This window comes from Giraffa tippelskirchi, chromosome 10, assembly GCF_054371585.1.
Source record: "Giraffa tippelskirchi isolate mGirTip1 chromosome 10, T2T-mGirTip1v1.2.pri, whole genome shotgun sequence".
In the NCBI taxonomy this organism is placed as follows: Eukaryota; Metazoa; Chordata; class Mammalia; order Artiodactyla; family Giraffidae; genus Giraffa; species Giraffa tippelskirchi.
The window spans coordinates 72,118,749-72,132,956 of NC_137284.1; the positions used below are offsets into that span (position 1 = coordinate 72,118,749).

Genomic DNA, 14,208 nt, shown 5'->3' on the forward strand with positions numbered 1-14,208 from the left:
TGAAGACCTTATAAAACTACACACGTTCTCTACATTGAGAAATGCTGTATGCCTAGGGAAACTCCTGTTTTCCCACTCCAGCCTGCTCCACTCCTAATAGAAAGAGTACCAGAGAGACAATGTCATCATTTCTAGGAGTTCTCTCTTTCCTGCATGTGGTAGGAGGGAAAGAAAGACTGAAACAGAAGAGGCTAAGTATTTTTTTAACCGTTAAATTCTAAGTCCTATAAAATTTCCACTAGAAACACAAACACCTGTTCCACGGCAGAATTTCATTTTTCCCCAGCAAGGATCACAGGCGTTGCATCTAGTGATTCTTTCAAAATGTTAAGTAAAACATTTGAGTTTTGAAAAATAAAAACAGAATAGATTGCACTTGTCTGTTGTGTGGGAAAGGATCTGCTACTTTGTCATCTCTCTTGATGGTCCAGAACATTATTAATAACTTGGGGGAAAGGCCACATGAAAGGTATTTTTTTATTTGTTTGTTTCTCATGCTTCAAAAGACCATATGCCAAGGGATGCAGCAATAAAGTAATAATACTATATATAATTTATAACTTACATCTTTAAGTGTGTGTTAGTCTTCAAAAGAGTTACTTAATGAGAGCTGTCCACTTACTCTAATGACGATCAGTATATTTCAGATTTTTCTTTTGTAACAGACTAAGGAAATCCATCTCAGTACATTGTAATAATACCTTGTACTAAGGGAAAACTTCAGTTTTTGACCCAACATACATCCTGCTCAACAAATAGTTCTCAAGACTTCCCTGGTGGTCCAGTGGCTAAGACTCCACTTCCAATGCAGGGTACTCGGGTTCAATCCCTAGTCAGGGAACTAGATCGCACATGCTGCAACTAAGACCCAACACAGTTAAATAAATACATAAATATTAAAAAACAAACCAAAGAAACCCCAAAATAGCTCTGAATTACTATCAAATCTATATAATATGAATGAAGGCATACAGCAGATGCTGAAGTCTGAAAAAGGTCAGTGCTGTTTCCTGAGATGACTCATGGAAAAAATTACATTCATTTGGATTAATTTTTTAAAACATAATCATTTTATAAACAAAAAGGTCATATATAAAATATGAAGAAAATAGCAATGGGAATAGTTCAGCATAACCCTTGAAGTTTCCCAGGTACGCTGTGTGAACTTCCGAGTTGGTTTACAAAGTTTGAAAATCTGTGTGATTTGACTATTTACTGGAAGAACTGTACTACTTAAATGCATCAGATACCTACCTGCATGAAAGAAATGTGTTCATGATTACATTTCCAAACACTGCCTGGAAGGATAATTATTGTACTGGATGCTGTTGGTTCCTCACCCAGATCCTCGTTACCAGGCCCGTATACCAGGTTCTTGCGACTGGGACTTTTGGCTGCTACGGCTCAGAGCTGCCTCCTTTCTCGGGGAACTCCCTTCATCCAGAGAGAGCCACCTCACTTGGCACCATATGGGTGGCTGTCCTTTCCCCCTGGGGACAGACTTCAGCCATGACATACTGATCAGGAAAGCCTGGCTTCCTTGCCTCTCTGGAGCCACTAATAAACAGAGCTCACTGTGAGATGAAGTAGAAGCTAGGCTTTGGCTGAACCCACCTCTCTGCCTTGCTCTTCCTTTGGCTCTGGTCTGTGTCCCTCAGTTTCTTGTAGCTTTCAAACAAGAGCACTACTTCACTATATCAATTGAACGGGAGAGCCTGTCACAACTTTTACATCAACAAAAAGCAACCCAAGACAATTAGGACCCCACATACTAAGAGCAGTTTAAATTCTAAAGCAATATATAAATGGGCTTCCCTGGTGGCTCAGAAGGTAAAGAATTTGCCTGTAATGCAGGAGACTGGGGTTCGATCCCTGGGTTGGGAAGATCCCCTGGAGAAGGAAATGGCTTCTTGCCGCTCCAGTATTCTTGCCTGGAAAGTTCCAATGGACAGAGAAGCCTGGTGGTCTGCAGTCCATGGGGTCGCAAAGAGTAAGACACAGCTAAGCACGCATGCGCGCGCACACACACACGCACACACACACACACAATTTAAATAGAAAGCAAATACAATAAACTACAGTACCTTGACAGGATGAAGATTTGTTGTAGTGATAATTTTGTGCAGTGGGCCTGCCAACTTTGGGGGCAGTTTTGGTTCTTTATCCAGTCCCTGGGGCTTAGTGTAATAATCCAGTTTCTCTCGAGGAAAGAAATTGTTGATAATAGTCACACAATCATGTTGACCTTTTAGTAGGAAAATAGGAAATGTATTATTTTATCATTCAAAATAAGACTTTTCCATTTTTTAATTATGTTGTTCTGTTTTCTGAAGTAAACATGCATCAATAGCCTTAATTTTTAGGAGAGTAGACGAGGAAGGGGAGAGGTAAAATGTTTTAGGAAACATCTATAAGCATGCTTTCGAAGTCAAGAAATAATCCCCTTTTAAAGACACAGAATCTACAATACGTAAGAAGATTATGTGGATAACAACAATAATAAAAAAGCAGTGTTCTACTTAAAATTGACCCTAAATATTTAATAAAAGTTGCATATAATTTAAGTGTTTCTTCTTCCACTCCTACACAAATGATGTTCATTCTTCCCTAATCACATCTGGCTTTCTTTACACAAAATTTAAATTTATTCTGTATTAAGTTTCTCATTGTCATTATAATTACTATCCATTTTGTTAAGCTAATCTCTCCTCCCCTTGGATCTGAGAAAAGCTTGGCCTTTTTGTGAAATGAATTAGAGAAAAAGCTTTTGCTTCCATAAGCTTGGAATCCACACTGTGGCTCCTCATAGATCCCTGTGCCACTTCTGGAAGCCATCCCCAGAGGTAAAAACAGTTCTAGGAAAGCAGAACCTTCCCTGGGGAAGCTGGCGGCCTGACTGTGTGTTCCTGCTGCTTCCTCCCCGGTGGTTCCCTCTCCACTACTTCTTTGGAGCAAGGAAGTGGCCTCTCTGGACAAGCAGGGCACATCTGCAATTGCAGGCTTTTCCAGGAATCTCTGCAAGACATCTTCCTCCTTTCTGCCTGATGAGGGCTGAGGGACCCGTGACAGAGTCCTGCGGAGCAGACCCAGATGCCAGGGCTCCGGGAGAGGGGTCTGCTCTGGGTGGCCCATGTGGCCCCTGCCCACTTGTGTATGGTCCAGGGGGCATCTGCTCAATCCTGCTGACAACAGGTGACTTGCAGGGGGACTGCACTGTGGGCCAGGTGGATCTTTGAGGTTGGTCAAGTTCTCAGCTTGCCCAAGAGTTTGAGGATAACCCAAGAGTGGTGTCTCAGCAGAGGCTGAAATATTTCCTGGTCTGTGGACCCTGGGCCCATAGGTATAGAGAGATGGCACAGCCCTTCATGGCTCCATGACCCTGTCAGCTTTACCTGACTGCCTAGGAGATGCAGACCCAAGGGGATCCAATCTCGAAAGACTATGCAATGTCTCCAACAGAGGGCCTCTTCTGTGGAACATGTACTATAACATCTACTACAACCACTCCACAACCAAACCATAAAGACAACCACCGAAGAACACTTAAGCAGATCAATTACTGTATGTAAAGAGACTCTCATGGACCACAGAGAGATTCCATTTTTAAAAGTTAATAGACAAACTGAGAAAGGTAATCCTAGTTACAATGGAGAACTAAAATAGTAATGCAGAAGATGAAGTAGATAAAATATCTCAAAATGGATAAAAATTAGGATATATAAATCACTATGGGAAAGATGAGAGAACTGAAAAAAACAGATCCAGAGGAAAAAAAAGAAAAGAAATGCATGGAGAATTAACAATGAAACAAATGATAAAACAACACAGTCATGATTTGAAAGCAAATTTTAGTAGTGATCACGTATCATTTTTGGTGTTTGATGCTATTTGTAAGTACTGAAACATCATTTTTTTCTTTTTTTAAACCAGAAATCTCCATTATATATATCTTGACAAGTCAAACAGTAACAAGAAATACTAGAAATATAAAGTGTTCTGTTTGGAAAGATCATTTCTACCTACATAATTTTCAAGAAGGGAGGAAAATGACAATCCAGCAAATATATTGCAAGCAGCATGTAAACATGACAGCACCAAAATTAACACAGATAACAGTGTGCAGGAATTTACAACCATACATGAAGAGACTAAAGATGAAGACAAATTGTACTGCTTTTTTAAAACACCAGGGAAGCTCTAAAACACATCCAGCTTCAATAAAAAGATAGATGTTCTTGTTTAAAAAAAAAAAAAGATACTCTAAAAAGCTTCTAAACGTAAAGAGACCTAGGAAAAGTTGAAGTTAAAAGAATCAGAGAGAGAAAAACAAAGACTTAGCTTGTAACTACATTTTCTCATCAGTCCCCTAATTAGTAAAAGCCTTGTTAGCAGTTGGAAATATCTGTGCATAAAAATAATGGCTATTTAACAATGATACTACCACAGGACTAGGAGTTTCTAAAAATTACACCTTTGTGAGAAGGAAAAAAATGTTATTTTTTTTCAAGATTTACCTTTCTCATTTTAGATATTGCTTAGGTTATTCTGATATTTTAAATAATCCATCAATAATTTCTATTAGAGTGATATACATATAAAGTTTATAAGTTCTTAATGTATATTTAAATTTTCATAACTGAAATTATTAAATATTTAGCTTTATTAGTTTTTAATTTATGAATTGGGAATACATGCAAATAAAATAGTACTATTCATACAGGAAATAAACGTTGGGAGTGGGAGCTGGGTGGGGACTACTTTGTGTTCCATCATTACTATCACTGGACTTGAGCCTTCTAGACTAAATGGGCTCACTGAGTCAGTCCTAGGCAGGATTAATGAGAACATAAATACAATCAGACACATCCAGTACAATTTTTTACTTTCAAGGATAAACTGAAATTGAAACACACTTCTAGCATAAGGAATGAAAAGCTGACAAAGAGAAATCACATTCTCACTTGCAAAACCAGGATTTAGAAAACTGTGGAGTAATGTCTACATATAAGACAACAGAGCAGTGACACAAGAATCATGAAACTAGCCAAGATATGACTTGCATCTCAGAGAAAAAGATAGCTTTGGTTATGATGGGTTTCAAACAATGTACAACCTATGTACCATCTGAGAAGGTCCTATAATCAAAAACTAAATGAGAACAATGATCAAGATGGAGCAACGAGAAAACAGAGTGTGGGGAAAGAACAGCTGCCCTTGGTAGCAGAGACAGTTAATCCCAATGTGTGGAGACAGCATGACAGAGAATTATACTGTAGATGGTGGGGACTGCTAAAGGAGAAAGAACACACCGTGGATGGCACTCTAATGATATATTGGTACTAAAGATTCTAGACCGTCTCAGCTAAGGCCACAGCTAGTGGTAGCGGTGGAGGAGGAAAGCAAAGTCCTGATGCCTGACAAGGCAAACACAGAGAATGTGGAGAAATAAATTGAGTTTTAAGGATTTCATCTTGTTGGGGTTGCTAAATGGGCAAATATAATACCTTAAGGGTGGGGCACAGGGTACAGTTTTGTTCGTTTCTAGATAATAACTAAGAAATACAGGTTTAACTGGGAACATTGTGAATAGGAGAGTACATACTAGTAGAACAGAAAAGCATTCTTGATTTTTTAAGTTAACAAAAACAGAAAGGAAATGTACTCTAACAAGGATAGGCCAATCACATTAAGGAAATACACGAAAACACACAAACCATCACCTAAGGGACTTCCATGGTATACTGGAAAGTGAATAAAGTTGGAAGAATATATTTGTAGGACCTTATTTTTAAAAGATGAAAAAATCTTGCACATATGAGTACAAATGTATATGTAATGACCTGATTGAAGGAAGTAAAAGTGGGAGAATGAGTTTTTAATAAGACTAACTATAAGGAAAATATAATGTCAACTTGAAAGGGTGCAATGTAATTTTCTATGAAATTAGTCTAAATAGATTAAAATGGAATGAAAACATTACCCTCACTCTAGGATGGAAATGCAAACATTTGTACCTTAGATTTTTATTAACACGGTAGTATTAAAAGAAAAAAAAAGAGGAAAAGAAAACTATTCTGTTAATGGTTGAAACACAAACTTCTCTACTACTTTCAGCCCTGTGGCATGGGAAAAGATACTTAACCTCTCTCTGAGCTCTATTTCATTACATTGTGGACATAATGAAAACTTGCAGGGTTAAACAGAATTTCAGATCATCTAATTCCCTGGCGTCACTGTACATATCAGAAAACTGAAGATGTGGCAGTGAAGGGATTTGCCTATGATGTTGAAAATAATTAGGAGCAAACATGAACTAAAATATGAGTCTCATGATTCCTAGTTTAATGTTCTTTTCTTACTACACTGACACCCTCAAAATTAGCTGAGAGGTGATATGGTGGCAACCAGGGAGCCCTTAACTAAGGGAGACAAATATTTCTCTGCAATTTTCCCAGCAAGGTCATACCTTTCTCAAATCTTCCTGAAACTGAGTTAAAATAAAACAAGAATATTTGTTTTCATAGAGCTGCAAAAAAGTGACTCTGTGACTGTTTGACTTAACTATACCTACTATGAGTAGCTTTAAGTAATATAATAATAAATTTTAATACCATATATAGTTAACTGTCCCCCATATCTGATTAATTTCCCCTATATCTCAGCTTAAAAGTAATTTCTCTCTTGAAATTCCCTTGGAATGGGAGAGAAGATCCCTCCCTTTGATGTATTTCTATGGAACCCTTAAGTCATCCACTGGAGTATATTTTCACACAGTCATTCCTATTAGCCACTTAGTGCCATAAATACACAAACATCCTGTTTTATTCACCAAAGCATCTAGAGTGATGCTTAATCCATAGGTTGTGAATGTTAAGTATCTGTTTCATGAATCATTAGGTCTCACAAAGTTATTTACTGTATTCCCAATAAATGAGATGTTTCTATTTTTGCTTTTCTATCAGTGGACTCTCCTAACTGCTAACTCAGTGGGGCCAAAATACCAAACATCAAATATTCATTCCCATTCTCTTCTAAACCCCTTATATCAAGTAACAGGATTAACATACCAAGAAATACTGGACACACACAATAAATGTTTATGGTTGCTGAGGATGATACTGAAACAGCTGTATATTGTATTATCATTAATACTCATTCGTAATCATTGTTATAATTATTATAAATAGGAATAACTGATGGCCTTTATTGAGAGCTACAGTTAAAGCTCTTTAGGTCTATCATTTCATTTAGTCCTTTTAATAATCATGTAACCATTATACTGAAGATCAGAATCATTAAGTAACTTCCCATTAGGTGGTACAAACAGAATGTCAACCCAGGATTGTTGTCTCCACAGTTCTTGTTCTTAAATATTAGGTTTAACTACTAACCCTTATGGAGAAAGTGAAGAACTAAAGAGCCTCTTGATGAGAGTGAAAGAGGAGAGTGAAAAAGTTGGCTTAAAGCTCAACATTCAGAAAACTAAGATCATGGCATCCGGTCCCATCACTTCATAGCAAATAGATGGGGAAACAGTGGAAACAGTGGCTGACTTTATTTTTGGGGGCTCCAAAATCACTGCAGATGGTGAGTGCAGCCATGAAATTAAAAGACGCTTACTCCTTGGAAGGAAAGTTATGACCAACCTAGAAAGCATATTAAAAAGCAGAGACATTACTTTGTCAACAAAGGTCTGTCTAGTCAAGGCTATGGTTTTTCCAGGAGTCATGTATGGATGTGAGAGCTGGACTATAAAGAAAGCTGAGCGCCGAAGAATTGATGCTTTTGAACTGTGGTGTTGGAGAAGACTCTTGAGAGTCCCTTGGACTCCAAGGAGATCCAACCAGTCCATCCTAAAGGAAATCAGTCCTGAATATTCATTGTAGGACTGATGCTGAAGCTGAAACTCCAATATTTTGGCCACCTCATGCGAAGAGCTGACTCATTTGAAAAGACCCTGATGCTGGGAAAGATTGAGGGCAGGAGGAGAAAGGGACAACAGAGGATGAGATCATTGGATGGAATCACCGACTCAATGGACATGGGTTTGGGTGGACTCAGGGAGTTGGTGATGGACAGGGAGGCCTGGCGTGCTGCGGTTAATGGGGTCACAAAGAATCGGACATGACTGAATGACTGAACTGAACCAGAGAAGTAAACTATTCTCATTCAAACATTTGACTGCAACAGAAAAGGCCTCACCACACTCTCTATCTCAGAGTGGAAATTGGAAATAGCTTGTTCATGTTCTCCAAAATGTCATTAGGTGTTTCATTAAGTTAGACAAAACTGTAAACGTTTGCTTTTTAAAAAGGAAACACGACAGTATTTACACTCTGAGAAGCAAAGTGGCATTTTTTCCATGGGGGAAATTTGGGGTATAACCTAATGTAAAACTGCCCTAAAAACTCACCCACAAAGGCTGCCATCTGAGCTGCTGTTCTTCCTACAGAGTTGACAACATCTGTTTCAGCACCAGCTTCCAGCATTACCCACGTGATGTCTTTATTACCTAGAGTTAAAAAGAAACATTCGTTAAAAAGAAGCAATGCCCAATTCAAATACTGCCTTTTAAATAATCCATACTCTTTTTTTCCCACTTAGCTTCAGGTTTCTATCTGGTGGATATTTTCATTTTTCCCAAAACGTATATCATAAATACAGTAAAAAGTAAAATGTGACAGAACCCACAGAGAAATCAACCTTATTTTCTAGAAAAGAATAGAAAACATGAAGTGTAGTACAAAAATGGCACATAATTGAATATCACTTTTTTTAAAAAACAAGACAAAGTATGTTTTCCCTTGCTTAGTATAAAGTAAAAACAAAACAAAACAAAAAAAAACAAAGACAGAAAAAAGAAAATGAATCAAAGTCCTCACTAATATCTACTAACTCATCCCCTCCCTTACTCCTAGAGGTCCTGAGATAACTGCTGACGGTTGAGGACCTATCTTTCTACGCTTTGTCCTGTCTAAACATTCACAGTTGTTTTATTTGCATTCTTTGACTATAAGAATCATTACAGATCATTTGCTATTATAAATTATACTCAGTGAATAGCATTTTCCATTCCTTTTGCAAGTATGAATTATGATTTCCTTAGGAACAGTTCCTGGAAAACATTGTAGGATCAAAGGTTATGTATATTTTAAACGCATTTTACCAGGCAGCCTCCCAGCAAGGTTAGGCTCATGTGCACTCCCCAAAACAGTGCACAAAAGTTCCCACGCCACTGCTGGGCTTCATCACTCCTCCTTAATCTCTGCCAATACTGTAAGTGAAAAACTATCATATGTTGTCCCAATCTGAAGTTCTCTGATTGTTTGTGATAGCGGTTTTGAGTTTTTTAGTCAGTTGTATTTCTTTTGTTCCTGTTCAATTTTCTGTCTAATTGTCTTCTGTAGTATTTGTTGTTTTCCAATTGATTTATAAGAACCCTACATATATAATGATATCACCCTTTGAGATGTTCAAGCTGGATTTAGAAAAGGCAGAGGAACCAGAGATCAAATTGCCAACATCTGCTGGATCATCGAAAAAGCAAGAGAATACCAGAAAAACATCTACTTCTGCTTTATTCACTATGCCAAAGCCTTTGACTGTGCGGATCACAACAAACTGTGGAAAATTCTTAAACAGATGGAAAAGCCAGACCACATGACCTGCCTCATGAGAAATCTGTACGCAGGTCAAGAATCAACAGTTAGAACTGGACATAGAACTACAGACTGGTTCCAAATTGGGAAAGGAGTACATCAAGGCTGAATATTGTCAGCCTGCTTATTTAATTTATATGCAGAGTACATCATGAGAAATGCTGGGCTGGATGAAGCAAGAGCTGGAATCAAGATTGCTGGGAGAAATATCAATAACCTCAGATATGCAGATGACACCACCCTTAGGGCAGAAAGTGAAGAAGAACTAAAGAGCTTCTTGATGAAAGTGAAAGAGGAGAGTGAAAAAGTTGACCTAAAACACAACATTCAGAAAACTAAGATCATGGCATCTGGTCCTCAGTTCATGGGAAATAGATGGGGAAACAACAGAAACAGTGAGAGACTTAATTTTTTGGGCTCCAAAATCACTGCAGATGGTAACTGCAGCCATGAAATTAAAAGATGCTTTCTCCTTGGAAGAAAAGCTATAACCAACCTACACAGCATATTAAAAAGCAGAGACGTTACTTTGCCAACAAAGGTCTGTCTAGTCAAAGCTATGGTTTTTTCCAGTAGTCATGTATGGATGTGAGAGTTGGACTATAAAGAAAGCTGAGCGCCGAAGAATTGATGCTTTTGAACTGTGGGGTTGGAGAAGACTCTTGAGAGTCCCTTGGACAGCAAGGAGATTCAACCAGTCCATCCTAAAGGAAATCAGTCCTGAATATTCATTGGAAGGACTGATGCTGAAGCTGAAACTCCAATATTTTGGCCACCTGATTTGAAGAACTGACTCATTTGAAAAGACCCTGATGCTGGGAAAGACTGAAGGCAGGAGGAGAAGGGGACGACAGAGGATGAGATCATTGGATGGCATCACTGACTCAATGGACATGAGTTTGAGTAAGCTCCGGCAGTTGGTGATGGACAGGGAAGCCTGGCATGCTGCAGTCCACGGGGTCACAAAGAGTCAGACACAACTGAGTGACTGAACTGAAATGAACTGAACACCCTTTAAGACATGTAATAACTATTTTCCAAATTTTTTAATTTATATTTTAACTCTATGTATGGTATTTTCTATATATGGAAATATTAAGATTTTATGTAATCAAATTAGGCACTGTTGCCCTTTTTGAAGCCTATATTTTATGTTATGCTTAGAAATGCCTTCCAGCTTCAGGATTAAAAAACTACAGATTACTGCTTTCAAAGCATGATAATATTATATTATATATTTTCTTAAAAACTGTAACAAGTACAGATAATTTCACTTAATTTTAGATACTTCCCAAATTGTCTTCATTCAACAAATTATAAGTAACATGAATCACAGTAAGTTTCTACACAGATCATCCTACTTCATATAGAAATGTCAGTGATGCAAATTGCTCTATCATAGCAACTATTTTGTCAAGAGAACAACAAAGAAGCTTCAGTATTACTCCAAAATATAAAACTATAGAACATCAAACGAACTAACTTGTAAGAATAACAGATCAAGCTTCATGACTCTAAACAAAGCATACCATCAACAGAAAGAATCAGGTGATTTAAATAACTAAAGAACCATCACCAAATTAACTATATAACATATTTCATACATAGTACCTTTTCAAAACCAAGTCCCATCATGTTTTTCCATAAGACATGATCTTAAAATTACTACAACAAAAACCCACTTAATTAAAAAATATAAGTATAACAAATTTGTATAGGTGACTATTATTAATGTATTAGAGTAAATGCTAAAACTTCACCAGAAAGTGCAGCAAACATTAGGGCTGTGTATCCATGTTCATGTTGATGACAATTTACATCAGCTCCATGTCGTAAAAGTAATTTGCACATATCAAGTTTTCCTTTATATGCAGCATGCATTAGAGGAGTCATTCCATTCTTTAACAGAAAGGGAAAAAAATATTAATTTTACTTATTTACCTTTCCCCGCCTATGAACAATTTATGCAACTAAGTTAGAACACAAAATAAAATGAATTAATAAAATCATCTTTATAATCTACATTTTTATACTCATTTCCCACTTGGATCTTCTATAAACTGCTGAGGAAAAAAGATAGTTTCATTACCTCAGCTTTTCTACCGATTAGCAAACAGATTCAGAGAAGAATTGCTCAACCTCACTTAACTAATAAAATGGCCAGGGCAAGACTGAAACTAAATTTATCAGAGCTCTCATCTCTCCTACAAGTAGCTCTTGGAGAAACAAATGGAGCAAGCAGATACAAATGCACTACAGAAGAAAAGAAAAAAGGAAAAACCTTAAAATAAATAGAATGCTTATCAAGGGGAAGGTTGAATATGGTATATCCATAGCATGGAATACTTTATATACTGATTGAATTTATCTGTATCTACTGAATTGAAGAAATTATCATGAATTACTACTGCCAGTGAGAAAAACAAGATGCAGGAAATGTATATTAGAGTGCCCTCATTTTTAAAACAATGATCCTCAAAATCACATTTATATTTTAATCATAAATATGATTTTGTCAAATATATGATTATATGAATATGGAGAAATGATCAGTAGTATTTACCCCAGGTTACACTGTTTAGTCTCCACATATTTTGTCCATATCCAATAAACATCCAACCTTATATGTTAAGTATCTAAAACCATTTGGTGGATAAATAAATGAGCTGTTTCCTATAAGTAAATTTTCTCAGAACCCAGGAGAGACTCTCTGAGTGCTGGAATTTCAGTTTTGAGTGAAACCTCTCTAAAACATATAATCTCATTTTTGGCAAATTTTAGAATACTAACATAATTTGAATTGTTTTTAATGATTCTAGACTATTCTTATGAACATAGTCCTCAATATTATCAGAGGTATGTTGACGTGAGAATTATTGGGAGATTGTACAAGAGGCAACTTAGTAGGAGTAGTCAAAGTTTCTTGACAGTAGTAATGGGAAAATGATAAAGGAGTAGTTTTAAAAACTTTAGATATGATGACATTAAAAATAATTAAAGTTTCTCTCTCATAACTCTTAAAGAATTCATCAATATTAGTCTACTGTTGTAATTCTATTATCATTTAAAAAAAAAGCATTCATTCAGCAAATACTTACCGAGTGCCTAAGACATGTCAGACAAACCTATGTACTGTGGGCAGCAATGAACAAAGCCCATGCCCCTGAAGTCTAAGTCCTGGGCACTTAAATTTTAGTAGGGGTGACAAGGCAAATGGTGATAATAAGTGCTATAGGGAGACAACATTGCATAAGCGGTAGAGGGAATGGGAGGTTAGAGGAGGTTATTATTTTTAAAAGGATAGTCAAAGAATATCCCTCGGACGTGGTGGCATTTTGAACAAAGCCCTGGAGGAAGGATGTAAATATTGAATAACCAGAAGAAGAATGGGCTCCCCCTGTGGTTCAGTGTAAAGAATCCTCCTGCCAGAGCAGGAGATGCAGGTTTGATCCCTGGGTCAGGAAGATCCCCTGGAGAAGGAAATGGCAACACACTCCAGTATTCTTGCTGGGAAATCCCATGGACAGAGGAGCCTGGTGCACTACAGTCCATGGGGTTGTAAAGAGCCAGACACAACTCAACAACTAAACAGAGAAGAATGCTCTAGTAAAGAGACTGCACGAGTAAAACTCTTTGGTGTTCTGTGTTCAAGGAATACCTAGGAGGCCAAATCTGTGTGCAGCTCACTCATAGAATGTCCAGGACCTCTTTGTCTTGATCCTAGTGCTCCCAGTGTGTGTTAGTCACTCTTTGTGACCCCCATGGACGGTAGCCCACCAGGCTCTTCTGTCCATGGAATTCTCCAGACAATACTGGAGCGGGCTGCCATTTCCTTCTCCAGGTTTGAACATATATAGGATAGTATAGTACAGGAGTGTGTCTAATGTTTTTAAACATTAAAAGGATGCTGGTGCTTGTGGAGGGTTTCTAGAAACTTATTCTTTTATCAAACTACAGAAGAGCCATTTTATCTTAATCTGTTAGAGTTTTTACCCTCATTAGCTAAATTTTATCAAATGCATTATAAAATCTATTGAGATGATCTAATATTTCTCTTTTTACTTTGTAAAATAGTGATTTACATAAGATTTTCTAAACTGAATCATCCTGTCATTCTTGGAGAAACCTTACTTTGTTAAGTCTTATTATTCTTTTGATACACCACTGTATAAAGTTGCTAGTATTTTATTTAGTGTTTCTGAATCCTTACTTACACAGTGCATTGAGCCCACAGTTTGCTTGGGCTTCTTCCTATTTTGGCATCAGCATTAGGATTATTTTATCAAATGAGTTGGGCATTCATTTTTACGAATTAATGGTACAATCTGTGTAAAATGAGAATTAAATGGTCCTTGAATATTTTGTAAAACTTACTTAGGTCTGTAGCTTTAAAAGATAGTTAGCAGTTAAATACATTTACACAAATCTTTTATTTTCCATTTTTATACTTCTATATGAGATGAATATGTTCATTTTAATGTTTCTACAAAATTACTACTTTCATATAGGTTTTCAAATGAATTAGCTTAAACAAAAAAGTTATGACAAT

At 37.0% G+C, this 14,208-nt stretch overlaps 1 protein-coding gene and 1 long non-coding RNA gene across 3 annotated transcripts in view; one reads left to right on the forward strand and one right to left on the reverse strand.

The window, feature by feature from the left end:
- The window catches only part of ANKMY2 (ankyrin repeat and MYND domain containing 2), a 41,641-nt gene that overhangs the window by 16,191 nt on the left and 11,242 nt on the right, over positions 1 to 14,208 (reverse strand). For both annotated transcript variants that reach the window (XM_081537651.1, XM_081537652.1), the window contains exons 3-5: positions 11,420 to 11,558; positions 8,414 to 8,512; positions 2,085 to 2,245 (exon numbers count right to left, since the gene is read on the reverse strand). In XM_081537651.1, the coding sequence (XP_081393777.1) occupies positions 2,085 to 2,245; positions 8,414 to 8,512; positions 11,420 to 11,558 (399 nt within the window). The remainder of the gene's footprint in view (positions 1 to 2,084; positions 2,246 to 8,413; positions 8,513 to 11,419; positions 11,559 to 14,208) is intronic.
- Positions 1 to 14,208, forward strand: part of LOC145524777 (uncharacterized) — a 36,968-nt gene that overhangs the window by 11,300 nt on the left and 11,460 nt on the right. The window lies entirely within an intron of this gene.